The sequence below is a fragment of the Mercenaria mercenaria genome, unplaced genomic scaffold (genome assembly GCF_021730395.1).
Source record: "Mercenaria mercenaria strain notata unplaced genomic scaffold, MADL_Memer_1 contig_3016, whole genome shotgun sequence".
Taxonomy (NCBI): Eukaryota; Metazoa; Mollusca; class Bivalvia; order Venerida; family Veneridae; genus Mercenaria; species Mercenaria mercenaria.
In genome coordinates, this window is record NW_026461117.1 from 26,985 (window position 1) to 39,982 (window position 12,998).

At 34.0% G+C, this 12,998-nt stretch overlaps 1 protein-coding gene and 1 long non-coding RNA gene across 2 annotated transcripts; both read right to left on the bottom strand.

Annotated features, from left to right (window-relative positions):
* Positions 1-1,230: 1,230 nt before the first annotated feature.
* LOC128552669 (uncharacterized) lies at positions 1,231-3,540 on the bottom strand. Its single transcript, XR_008369139.1, has 3 exons — positions 3,355-3,540; positions 2,123-2,208; positions 1,231-1,296 (listed from the first exon to the last, which is right to left on the bottom strand). It is a non-coding gene; the product is annotated as an uncharacterized LOC128552669 (long non-coding RNA).
* Positions 3,541-7,051: 3,511 nt separating this feature from the next.
* On the bottom strand, positions 7,052-12,470 carry LOC128552670 (uncharacterized). The gene is made up of 5 exons (XM_053533713.1): positions 12,439-12,470; positions 9,341-9,500; positions 9,001-9,194; positions 8,386-8,507; positions 7,052-7,119 (listed from the first exon to the last, which is right to left on the bottom strand). The coding sequence occupies exons 1-5, from the start codon at positions 12,468-12,470 to the stop codon at positions 7,052-7,054; spliced, it is 576 nt and encodes a 191-aa protein (XP_053389688.1).
* Positions 12,471-12,998: the final 528 nt, after the last annotated feature.

Below are 12,998 nucleotides of genomic sequence, written 5' to 3' on the forward strand. Positions count from 1 at the left end.
GCAGACGGTCATGTATACATACATGCGACTACAAATCAGAGTGAATCAATTAAAATAATGGACGATCCTTTACCCAGAAAACAACGGGCGGAACTAAACTTCTTTTCGTTTCATCCCTGAATATCTACTTTTAAATAGATCACTATATCAAAATCAAAGTCCTGATCTCTTTGTTGTTTTTCACATACGCTATACATACTTCACTTTAATATGTTTTCCGACCTCATCTTGGAGTATAATCAAAAGGTACTTGAATATATTTTAAAATCATGGAGTCCACATCGACCGAGTGGTGACTTCGAATTTCTGACCTTCTACGCCAAAGGTTTAAAACCTCGACTGGGAAGTAGTATTCTTTCAACGGCGGAAACCATCCAGATGACGTGCGGAATGTCGGAGGTTTTACAACATATCCTATCCGAGTTTAATATGACACTCGGGGGAATGCCAAGGATCATCCGTACGTGGAAAGCTGGAAAGTCACATGTAACCTATATAAATGTATCTGTACAACGTTAATCAAAACAAATAAATGCTGGAGTTACTATAAAAATCGTATAACCGTATATAAAGGTTACTTGATATCGATGTGCAGTTCTTTTCATTACTCTTAAGATACGATCGTCAGCTAGCAAATAACCTGTCACGTGGTCACCATGGCAATGGTTAATAGTAAATACATCCCGTCCAGCACGTATAGTAACTCCACATGCACACGCAACACGCCAGCCTCCACACTGACGAGTCTCAAGCTGAATCTATATAATTAAAAAGTCAGTTGAATATCTTTGCTCAAAATGTATGAAGCTATTATTCTCATCGGAACAAAATAGTCAGACTAGCATAAATGCATTTGTTTAGTTTTGAATTACTCCACAAAGTTAATTTATTCAATTTTACTAACATTATAGTAAAACCTTAATTTGTCAGTACATAGAATTTTCTATGCAAAATATGTTGAAAGAAACTGTTATATATGTTCTACGAAAGTATGACCGAAAAAATTAGAAAATTATGACAAACTTCGATTCTTGAGCCTTTAGTGTTGCTTCACAATTTTATAAATTCTTTTTTTTCCGAGCAACCTTATTATTGTAACAATTTCCAGTCATTGTCATAAACAATTCATTGTTTTATAAAGAATGAATTTCTTCACAAGGACTTCAAATAAAATTCTAGCTAGGAAAATCATTGAATTTCAAATAGGAAGTAGTAAGTTTTTATAAGTTTATCTCAACCGGCAACAGCTTATGCCTCATTAATGCAAACAATCCAGTTAGCATATGATTATAGTACCTGTAAGTGTTAAAAGTTCTGGTCGCATTTTGGTCAATAATTCACAGAATAACTGTTTTGTTTCTAACTTTTCACAGAATGAACATGTTCTATGTTTCAGAGTTTCTTATACAAACACTAATTTGCCACATATAATAGACACATGAAATACCACCGGTGTGATATTTCCACGAAAATAGATTTGTCATCAATCATGTAAAATTCTCAACATGTGAACTATAAAGTTGGCATTGAGGAAGAGATAGATAGATAGATATTGATGAGCTGGAGTTTCCGAGGAATTAAGTAAACCATGAGGTCAATATGCAACATTGGCAACAGTGCTCGTTAGAAAGAACTAGGTAAAATATTAACACTTATGTAAAAATGTATCAAACTCGGAATACAGACAACTTCAAGATAGATATAGCTGTTTGAATACCATCTTTGTTATGAAATGGCAGCCATTTTGGGCACAGTGAAATCATCATTTCTTCCTCATATGGGCCTTACTATATATGGTAATTAACAACTAAGATGATCGTATTTTGAGGGTCATAATATAAAATGAATCTAATTTGTTTGTAAGAGTGTATACCTGAAGTTTAGACTCTTTGTTTAATTGTATCGAACATACGTTTGCCATCAATACCTTGTTTCGGTAAAGCCTATATAAGGTATGACGACGACGTCACTGTGCCAAAAATGACAGCCCGTTTTATTAAATTGATAATATCTAAACTGCGGTATGTTCTTTTATTAGTAGTCTACTTTCATATTCTTTCGCCTTTGTTCATTATATTCTTTCCAAATACATACATTGCCAAATATCAAATATTCAACTTACTGTCCATCAAACGTTCGCATTCTCGGATCATTGTTTGCATAACAATAATTTCTTTGCCAGTAGTTTTCATCATCTCGAACAAATACCTTTCAAAAATTTAACAAAAGTGTTCATGTATGATAAAGACAGGTTCTTAAATGAATTGCCTGAGCAATTATGGTAGTAGAATCAGTCAACTAATATTTTCACAATAATTTTGATTACATATGTAACGTCTGGTAAGAAAAAGTACTGAATTTCCAAAAGTTTCTTTATTATGTATTAAAATACTCATCATAAATTCTATTGTGTATCCGTCATAGCAGTTGATATAGATAAGTCAAATATTTGCCCTATGCCTTCAAACATGTACTTTAAAATCCTTGGTTACGAACAAGAATCGAAATAATATATCTCATTTGTGATTTTGTTGCTGAATAAAATCATCATTTGGAGTTCAGATGAGAAGGAATTATATCATAAGGGCGGAGCCCGAATGAAATAATAATACGAAGATGAACGAAACACCAATGCAAGAGCAAATTACTGAATTAGATGTATTGTTTCGATTCTAACACGAAACTAAGGATTTTTCAGTGCTTCCTTGAAACAGTCCATAAAATAATTGCCTCTTATCTGTTAGTTTCTTTTTTAGCGCACCGCTATGCCGTTTGACGTTTTGACATAATAATTGTGACATCAGAAAGATGAATGGTTCTAACATGGCTTGCAAATGGCCTAAATACACATAGGGCAAAACCTATCTCGGGTTATTCTGCAATAACCGATGCGTGTGCAACGATCAAGGTGCGTAGCAGGGTCGTAAAAAGAAGCTGCAATTTTTTGTAACACTATTGATGCTAGTAAGTCGTGTTAGAATCGAAATAACAAGTTTCTAAGTGTAATTTATCGTATAATTAACCGAGTTTGTCGTTCTTATGCGAAACATATATTGTTACGCGTGATCTATTCGTACACATAAGAACTCAAAACACGGGTTATTCTACGATAAACCACACTTGGGAACTTATTATTTCTTAAATAACACAATTTCCAGCCTTCTTTACTTAATAGGAAAGTGAATCGGGACGTGTTAGAATAAATATTTACTTTGTTTAATTGATTATGCTAAACAACTAGGAAATTTTGTTTACCTTTCATTTATAATCATTGTGACACCAAAGTTCTTATGATGAATACATTGATATAAGTACAACTCTAACATTATTTTAAAGATGGTGAAATAATCTTACCGTTAAAACCTGGCTAAAAGTGTGTAACCAAAATGTACTGGTATCTCCATATGCAGCCAATTTCACCTTTAGGTAGAATGTATCTTTTAACGAATACTTTGCGTTATTTGTTGTGGTTACTGTGATATTTATGATGCGTGTCTCGTTTACAAGCTCTTCTTCAGTGGATATACCAATTATTCGTTGTCCGCATGTTTGCCGGCCTTTGATTGCAATAGATGAATCAGAGCAGTCGTTACCTGAGCCAAATACTTTGAAGTCAAAGGAACAAGGATGCCCTTTTGTGCAAACAAGGGGAATGTTTACCCTGATCTGTATCAATACATCACCACCTCTAGGCATCAGCAATTCGGTCATCACAAACTGAAATTGTAAAATAAAAGAAGGCAACTCAACTGAGCCGCTGAAATCGCCCTCTGAATATTGGTCAAACATAGTAGGCATAAGAAATAGAGATCAATATAATTGCACCTTTACTAATCTTACCAGGTGTTCTGTATTACAAAAAAGCTTCTAAAGTGACATTTTGATACTAACAAAACTGTATTACGTGCACAATAAAATACTTAGTGGTATTTCATTTTACTATCGGCTTGTTAAAAGTTCATTTTTTACCACATGTAAGTTGAAAAAATCATAAGAAGCAGGTTTTGAGGGGTAAATCAAACACATATGAATAAATCCTAAATGTTTTGTGGTGCATAAAAGTATGACATTGTGTCTTAAACCGTTTTCATTTTCCACCCAGTTGTGTAATTGTAAGGGAAGTAAACTAATAGATATCTCTAATAAGTACTAGCCCAAGGCAAGAGTTGTCATTCTTTGCGGATCACAACTTTAAATTATATTAAAACTTCTGTTATTGATATCAACAACACTATCATAAATTTCACAATTGTATAAAATCATTTCTGGTTATTTCAAGGACTTGGAAATCAATTTATAGACTTTATTTATTGTATTTCTATCACTGACAATTTTAGGACTTATCTCTAAACATAGCGAAAGCTTAAACAACGTTCAGGCAATCAAGGGAACATATTTGTTTGGCTATTGAAATGAATAGCAAGTCAGGAATTTGTAAAGACTACCAGCACAAGGAGCAGACATGCATTTCGTTATAATTCTTTAAACAAGATTAATTTTATTTGTTGTATCTCAATATTCAAGCATATTCATTGGCCAAAAGGTTGCCCCTCACCGATTTGGGTTCGAGCCTCACTCGTGGTGTTGCTTTCTTCATGTGAGGAAGCAACCCAGATGGCTTACTGGAGATTAGTGGACCTACCCAGGTGCCCATGATGAAATAGTACAAAGAGGGGAGCCTGGGGTCTCCCTCCACCATAAAAGCTGGGACGTCGCTTTATGAAATATAATTGTGTCAGTGCGACGTTGAACCCAAAAAAATAAAAAAAGTCAGTCGATTTTTACGTGGGGATACGCTAAAATTTAGCTGATAAAATAAGTCAATTACTTAGTTGTTACTGACACTTTAAAGAAATATGTATGATCGATATGTTATAAAAAAAAAAGAGGAACTCGCCGTCATTTATTATACCGACTCCATTTTTCTGTGAAAAGTCAGAATCAAACCAAATAATTCTTTTAAAGTACCTCAACAGCAGAAATCGCATCACTGTATTGAGAACCAATAAGTTCTACACCAGAGGCATCGTGAATGCTGACACCACATGAAAACTAAACAAACAAAAAACAAATACTGTGACAACAACAGTAAAGTTAACAGAATGGCAATATCGATAACATGTATCTTATTTGCGATACCTGACAACAACAGTTATACAAAATGCTTTTAGATAATACTAGTGGATAAATCATTTTATTTTCTTAAACATTTTATAATTTTTTTCTGACATTTAGTCTACTTTTCATTCTCTTTGTACAATGGATACTAGAATAAAGCAAAATACAAACACAGGAAACCAAACTTTTTATATACATTTTAAATAAGAAGACAAATTAACAGATAAACGTTTAAATATCTAATAAATATATTCATTTCAGTGTAACCATCGAGTGCAACAAAAGCGAAATTTAAAATCTGCTTTTCACGAGAGGAAGATATTCTGATCTTAAGTGTAAAAGACAAGTATTTATTTCATGTTTTTGTTTGTTTGTTTGTTTTGGGTTTAACGCCGTTTGTCAACAGTATTTCAGTCATGTAACGGCGGGCAGTTAACCTAACCAGTGTTCCTGGATTCTGTACCAGTACAAACCTGTTCTCCGCAAGTAACTGTCAACTTTCCCACATGAATCAGAGGTGGAGGACTAATGATTTCAGACACAATGTCGTCTATCAAATAGTCACGGAGAACATACACCCCACCCGAGGATCGAACTCACGACCCCGCGATCCGTAGACCGACGCTCTACCTCCTGAGCTAAGCGGGCGGGCTCAATGTTTTTGTATATGTATATCTGTACTGATATTTATTTGGACAGAATTTCTGGTAATTTATAAACTACATTCTTTCACCATATATTGAAGAAAAAAAATAAGTAAGGAAGTGACTCAATTGACCTGTAAAGCAATATCGTCAAAATATCAACACCAAATTAAAAGCTATCAAATTGTAATTCTGTCCAAATAAATATCAGTATAGTTTTTTCATTCATATCAAGGTCATTTTGGAGATATACTTTTCAATTATGTGTTTTTATTCAATGCTAAATGATATAGTATATACATGTAAAAGGCTTTAGTGATATATTAATATAAAATAATTCTATTATAATGCTAAATTTCTGAAACATATAACATATAACTGAAAAATTAAAGTATTGAATAGATCAAAATGCTTTAGCATTACCGCAAGAAAAAAAAGATTTTAAGATGAAGTTCCAATTCTTCTTGAATTAGGAGTGGGAATTTTAAAGAGAAATCGGTATTTATAACTAAAATACACAGATGCATGAGTGACAGTGAGAAAGAGTAAGTATTACCTTCACTTCTAATAAAAATTTGTCAGTTTGTAAATGATGGTTAGTTATGTAATAATTTTCCACAGAAGAATAGTCTAGCAGAGGTGATGTGTACACAGTGTCGTCATTAACCTTCCTGCAGAGTAAAGTGATTAAGTTTGAAAACAATATTGCTTTATTATTAGTACCAAATATAGACTTCATATAATATATTCTAAGTAGAGGCTCCGTGAAAGAGTGGTTAAGGTCGTTGACTTCGAATCAATTGCTCCGTACTGCAGTGGAAGGCACTCAGCTTTACTTACGAAATCGGTGGTTCTAACAAGGTATCCACCCGTGCCTGAAATAATGTTCGCTGGATGGGGACACCTCCGGTCGTCCTCCACAATGAATAACTGAAAAGTCGTCAATCTGACCTAAAACTATTTAGGTGTGACATTAAACTGAATAAAAGTAGCTCTAACAATGAATTGTCAGCGCTATTAGTAAAATAATAAAATAGCCGTTCCTGTGGGATACAGATTAGATTATGCTTAAACAAAAAACAAATCTGAATGTGTTTACAATCGTCATGTAACGTAACTAACAGCATTTCTTATTTGCTTAATTTTATAAAAAAAAATTCTTATCATTTGTGCGACCATTCACGAAGTTCAGTAACAAAGGGATAGTAAACTAACCATGTAATACCATACTGGTACCCGTCCTGACCTTCAAAATCACAAAACAAATGTAGAAGGGGCCATTTCCGATTTTATCTGATTTCCATGCGGGCTTCTACACTTGTCACAGAAAAAGCCGGAAGTAGTGATCCAGACCATTCTGAAAAATTAATATAATGTGTTATATAATGAAAAACTAAATAATTATAAAAAAACAACAACAAAGAATTCCTCGGCGAAAAACTTTATACAGCAAGGATTTAACCCAAATGGCGAGTTCAATTCAATATCAACCTAGAAAACACTTCAAATATAAGTTTAGTATAAAAACAAGGGGGAAAATCCAATAGGGGAGCCACTTTCTAAAACGCACTCTCCCCTAACCTTAACCCAGTGCGTGGACGCGCACTCGACCAACACACACACACACACACACACACACACACACACACGCACACACACACACACACACACACACACACACAAAGTAAACACAGAAGGACAAAACGAACAAATAAAGGACCACAGTGGAGCATCGCCTTGGAACGGTCATTGCAAAACCACCACTGGGGGGCTTAAACCGGTTTATGGTGCACCTAACATCACCCTTATCCCAACCATGTTCCAATGACACAGGACAGTATAAAAAAAAACGTTATACCCGCCAGGTGAAATCCTTACATACGCAACGGCAGCAGAAAGCATGTATTGTCAAACATAAAAATGCTCTTGTATATTTATATAACAGCAATCCTTAAGAACCCAAAACGCATGTACTCAGTGCAAGATAAGATAGTTTGGTTGATTAATGCAAATGATCTAAAACAATGTATTTCCGTTTTGTTCAGATAGAGAAAACGAGTGTTTTTCTGTTGTTTTCTTGACTGAACTATAAACTACCATAAAGTGTTTTCTTGAAAATAATTCTCTAAATATGCAAAAATGTTGAATATTTTTATGACCATCACATTAAAACAAAAGTTTAATATTCATGATTCATTTGCAACTTTAAAGATCAATGCCATATGGTGCATTCCATTGTTTCGTGTAACTATGACTAATAATCTGTTTACTTATTTGAACAGCAAAATTGAAAAAGTACCTTCAAATAGCTATTTCTTGTATGTTACATAACAAACAAAACAAGGCTTCAAAAATATTCTCCTCTTTTGTGTGTGTGTTGGAAGGGGGGGGGGGGGTCATACAGACTTGTACAATCACATGGTCTTTTAATAAAGTACTTCAATTGCATACTAAATAGGTTAATATTCGCAGAATAAGTGAAAAACATCTTTACTTTATTAATGTCTGTATTTCATAGTAATTTCTTTCAGATTTTGGTTGGGATAATTAAGCTGTATACCTGGTCGTATATACTGAATGATTATTCACCAATCAATTTTTAAGCTAACTGGCATATACCTACCCCCATCTCCAGAGTGGTTAACCTTGCAGATTTTCTCCGCAAAACATCGTATATATCCCCAGTGTACATTATATTCTCTGCTATAATATTCCTCTATACTCAAGTAGGAAGTATAATTATATCTGTATGTATAATTGTATGTATTATTGTAATAGTACGTCTCCTCCCTTGCTTGCAAAATTTCAGTATTGTCTGGGCAACCACATTTCGTATATTTATCTATCCAGGGCACAGCCTTGTGATTGAGTGGATTAAGCAAACTCTCAGTAACGGGTAACCTGGAATGCATTTATGACTATTTTTTTCAAAATATCTAAGAAAAGACGGGTGGACGGATGAGCTGCACATTCAAGAATGGTTAGTGTATGCCTGGAAAAGAGCAGAAGATGAAAATGCGCTTTGTGTGTTACATTTCTATAGAAAATATCAACTGTATTGCCATGGACAATACCCCAAAATATTTAATTTTCACCGGTTGGATGTATATATGTTTTTCTAAAAGTCCAAAGTGCGACTGGATAAATTTAATTGTATAAGTATTAAATTTGTTCGTAGATAACAGAAAAAAAGCAATAAATTTGCTTCCTAATGCTAAAATTCGGCTCTACTACAAACCTCCAACTTGACACGAAACCGTCACTATCTGTCTCTTCAGTTCCATCTCTGTGTTTGTATGAGCCAGGTGAGAACATACAGAGTCCCTCCCCATCCTCTAACGTGGAGCCACTGTGGTTAGTATTTAGGCTGACATTTACGATCCTATTATTCCATGTCTCTATACCCAAGACAATACCATTAATCAGCTGTACCTTTAATACATAACAAAGGCATTTTTACCTTTAATTTGGGATATGCAGTTAAATGGTTTTTTAGATATAAATTATGTTAAACAAAACTCTTAAACTGAATTTGTATAGAGTAATTAGCAAGTGCATTAAACTTCTAAGAAACTTACATTATCTATCCGGCGATTTGTCAATTCTCCATTCGTTTGACCAATTCTCATCAATCCATTGCAATAGCTATATATATGTATTGTCCCCATCTCTGTAATTAACTGCACATAAACACACACCATTTGTAGTCCAGCTGCACGCTTCTGTCTGTATTTGCACCTGTTGAATGATGGAATCATAACAACAAACAGTTAATTTTATATGCAAGAACAAAGACTGTATTATTTTAAAATTGAAATATCTCAGATATCTCTCTCTGGCATTGTTAATTGACATCACTTTATTCTGCAGTTATGTGAATGGAATTTTTAAGTGTCGCACAATAAATATAATTAAAAGTGAGCAGTCGCTTTTTTCAATTTTATGATAAAATGTGAGGATTATTTATCTTCTTTTTATCAGAAAATGAACAAGAAAAATGTCTTACATGAACAGGTATCTTGCTGCTGCGGTACAAGATGAATTCCCCAACTTTGTCAATTTCAACGTTTTCAGTGCTGAAACTAAATGTGTGTACATGATATATGAAACGCCTGTTAGCGATAGAAAAGCTCTTAAAACACTTCATTAGAATGCATCTAAATAGCTGGCCAAGTGAAATTCTTCTCTCTTTGTTTTCGTACGATATGGTGATGATTTAAATAAAAGATCTTGTTGAAAAAACACATTTGAGGCTTCTTTAAATGTACAACCTAAAATGAAAACCGACTTTAAGATGACCCAACTATTGTTACGCTTTACCATTGAATATTTTCCTGAATATTTTATTAATTTTTGAAATAACGACATGACATAGAAGAAAATATTTTGTCTAAGTAAATGTATTGAAATCACAAAACTTATTATCACTTACGCATATTTCCAGTCTGTTTCTTTGGTCAGGATAGGAACATTGCCTATTGATATCTTGCAAGCCTCTTGCACAGTCGAACTTCTTGCTATATTTAACTGAAATATTTTACTTTTGTGGTAAATTTGACTAAACTGATATCAATTTATGACATGTTATTTTAACTGTTAAGGCTTTAATACATATTGCTTGAAATGGTGTCAATTATTACCTTCTATTTACGAATTCCATTCAAACAAGAAGAGGGCCATGATGGCCCTATATCGCTCACCTGAGTACCATTGCTCTTAATGATAAGAACAAGCTTTGACATAGATCACATGGGCATACACATTAAATATCATCAGGATAAAAAATTTCTTGTAACTGTCCCTTTTGACCTATGGTTCACATACTAGTCTCCATATCAAGTTTGAGGGTCCTAGGCTCAAATGCTGCATTTTTGTACTATCATGACTATTTTTTACCCTTGAAGATTTAAATAACATTTAAAACCAATCTCATTAGATGCTGCTGAGGTATATTCATTTACATAAAATAAAGGGAGGTAATTTGTCATAAATTCAGTCAAAAGTTATCTACCCTGATTGTCCGAGTCTATCTGATGACATATATGACATTTCAAATCAGTATCTTCATTGGTAACTGAGATACACCATCTTAATTTGAAACAAAGGGAGGTAATTTGACATACAATCAGTCGATATTATCTACACTGATTGTCTCAGTCCAACTTTTGACAGTAATGAAATTTTAAATGAGTCCTTTGAATACTTATTGAGATAAATCCATTTTTATAAAAATCAGGGGAGGTAATCATGCATTGGTATATGCATGTTGAAGACACAGAGTACAAGCTTTTACAACAATATATAAGAAAAGTATTCATATAAATAAACATTCAATCAAGAGTTATCTAGCATGACTATTTCTTACCATGGAAGAAAGAAATAAACTTTCAAACCAATCTCATTAGAAGCTGCTAGGTATATTCATTTACATAAATAAATAAAGGGAGGTAATTTGTCATAAATTCAGTCAATATATATCTTCACTGATTGTCAAGGTCAATCTGATGGCAAAAATGAAATTTCAGATCAGTATCTTCATTATTTACGCAGATATATCCATTTTAATTTGAAATAAAGGGAGGTAATTTGACATGAAATCAGTCCATAGTTATCTACCCTGATTGTCTCAGTCCAACTAATGACAATAATGAAATTTCAAATGAGTCCTATAAGTACTTACTGATATAAATCCATTTTGATTAAAATCAGAGGAGGTAATCAGATATAAATTAACTCCGGAACCTACGATTGGTTCTGATAGATTCAGCATGGAATCCAAGATTTATTGTTGTTGAAAATATTTTGCAAGTTTGTATCAAATCAAACCATAAATGAAGTCTCTATATGGCTGCAAAAGTCAAAATAGCATATTTTTGACCTTTAAGGGGCAATAAGTCTAGAACCCATGACGGGATCAGGTCAGTTTTTTTAAAGGATCCGAGATATTATGTCAATACAAGTTGTGTGTAAGTTTGATTAACGTTGACTGCAAAATGTGGTCCCTATCATGTTCACAAGCCAAAACTAGCAAATTTTGGCCATTTAATGAGCCATAACTCTGGAACCCATGATGGGATCTGGCCAGTGTTCGAAAGGAACCGAGATATTACGCCCATACGAGTTGTGTGCAAGTTTGATAAAAAACAAATACAAAATGTGGTCTGTATCGTGTTCACAAGGAAACTGTGAACGGACGGACGGACAGACGACGGACGAAGGGCGATCACAAAAGCTCACCCTGTCACTACGTGACAGGTGAGCTAAAAACAATTGAGTTTTCCTAAATGCAAAGGACAGGTCAGATTGCAAAACCATTACATACATTTATGTCTGGCATTTTATAATTGTTCCATATCATACGGCCAGTTGTTGTTTCTGTTGGACCGAACTTGATTTTCATCGAACCAGTTTGTGTTGTACCCTCAATATCTATATACACTCCCAACACTTCTGTGGTGTAGTTGCTGAAATACCATCTTACGTCATCAGTTATTGTACTATTATAATCATTGTGATAGTTCCAGTTGCTTCCCCATTGCGATAAATACCGCCAGGAACCCCAGCTATTAATATATTTTTCATACGAATAGCTACAAACAAAAACTCTGCAAAGTTCATGGTGTTCATTTCCTGAGATAGGCTGATTACACCATAAACCATCGTCTTCCACAAGTACCGGCCAGAACAAAGCACAGGTACCGTCGCCATTTCCTTCAGTTGTTTCACAACCAAGTGGTGAGCTCGATATCAGATGCAAGAAATAGTTGTCAGTATTTTCATCAACAGATATGTAAAGCTGAAAAGGGTATTAGAAAATATTTGCCAGCACCAGACCAGAAAGAAAATGCCTCTGTACATGTTATACCCTACCCCTAGGTATTCTATATGAACCATGGTCATGAACGGGAAAATATACCAACCCGTTTCAATCGCGCATTTCATATCTAAAACGCACGATTCGGTAAATGTGTACTATGAATATTGAACAAGTGTTAATTTATCTTCCATTGTGTACCGGTCACGTTTCTTCAATATTTTTATCTTAAAAAAATAATGCATAGTTTATACTTTTTCAACGTTGCAGAAAAAACCTTGGTTGAACTTCCCTGTTGAAGTTCCGGTCTAGATTATAAATTTATCTTGATTGGTTGTATGTCAGTCGTCATTTAACTACACGTGTTCGCTAAAATGTGTATATGCAGGTATGAGTTAAATAAACAGTAAAGATTTACACAA

Coding starts and splice junctions, on each gene's coding strand:
- LOC128552670 (XM_053533713.1), bottom strand. CDS start 12,470: ATGGCGACGGTACCTGTGCTTTGTTCTGGCCG. Junction 9,195..9,340: donor CAAATCGCCGGATAGATAAT/GTAAGTTTCTTA, acceptor TATGTATTAAAG/GTACAGCTGATTAATGGTAT. Junction 8,508..9,000: donor GGTTTCGTGTCAAGTTGGAG/GTTTGTAGTAGA, acceptor TTATACATACAG/ATATAATTATACTTCCTACT.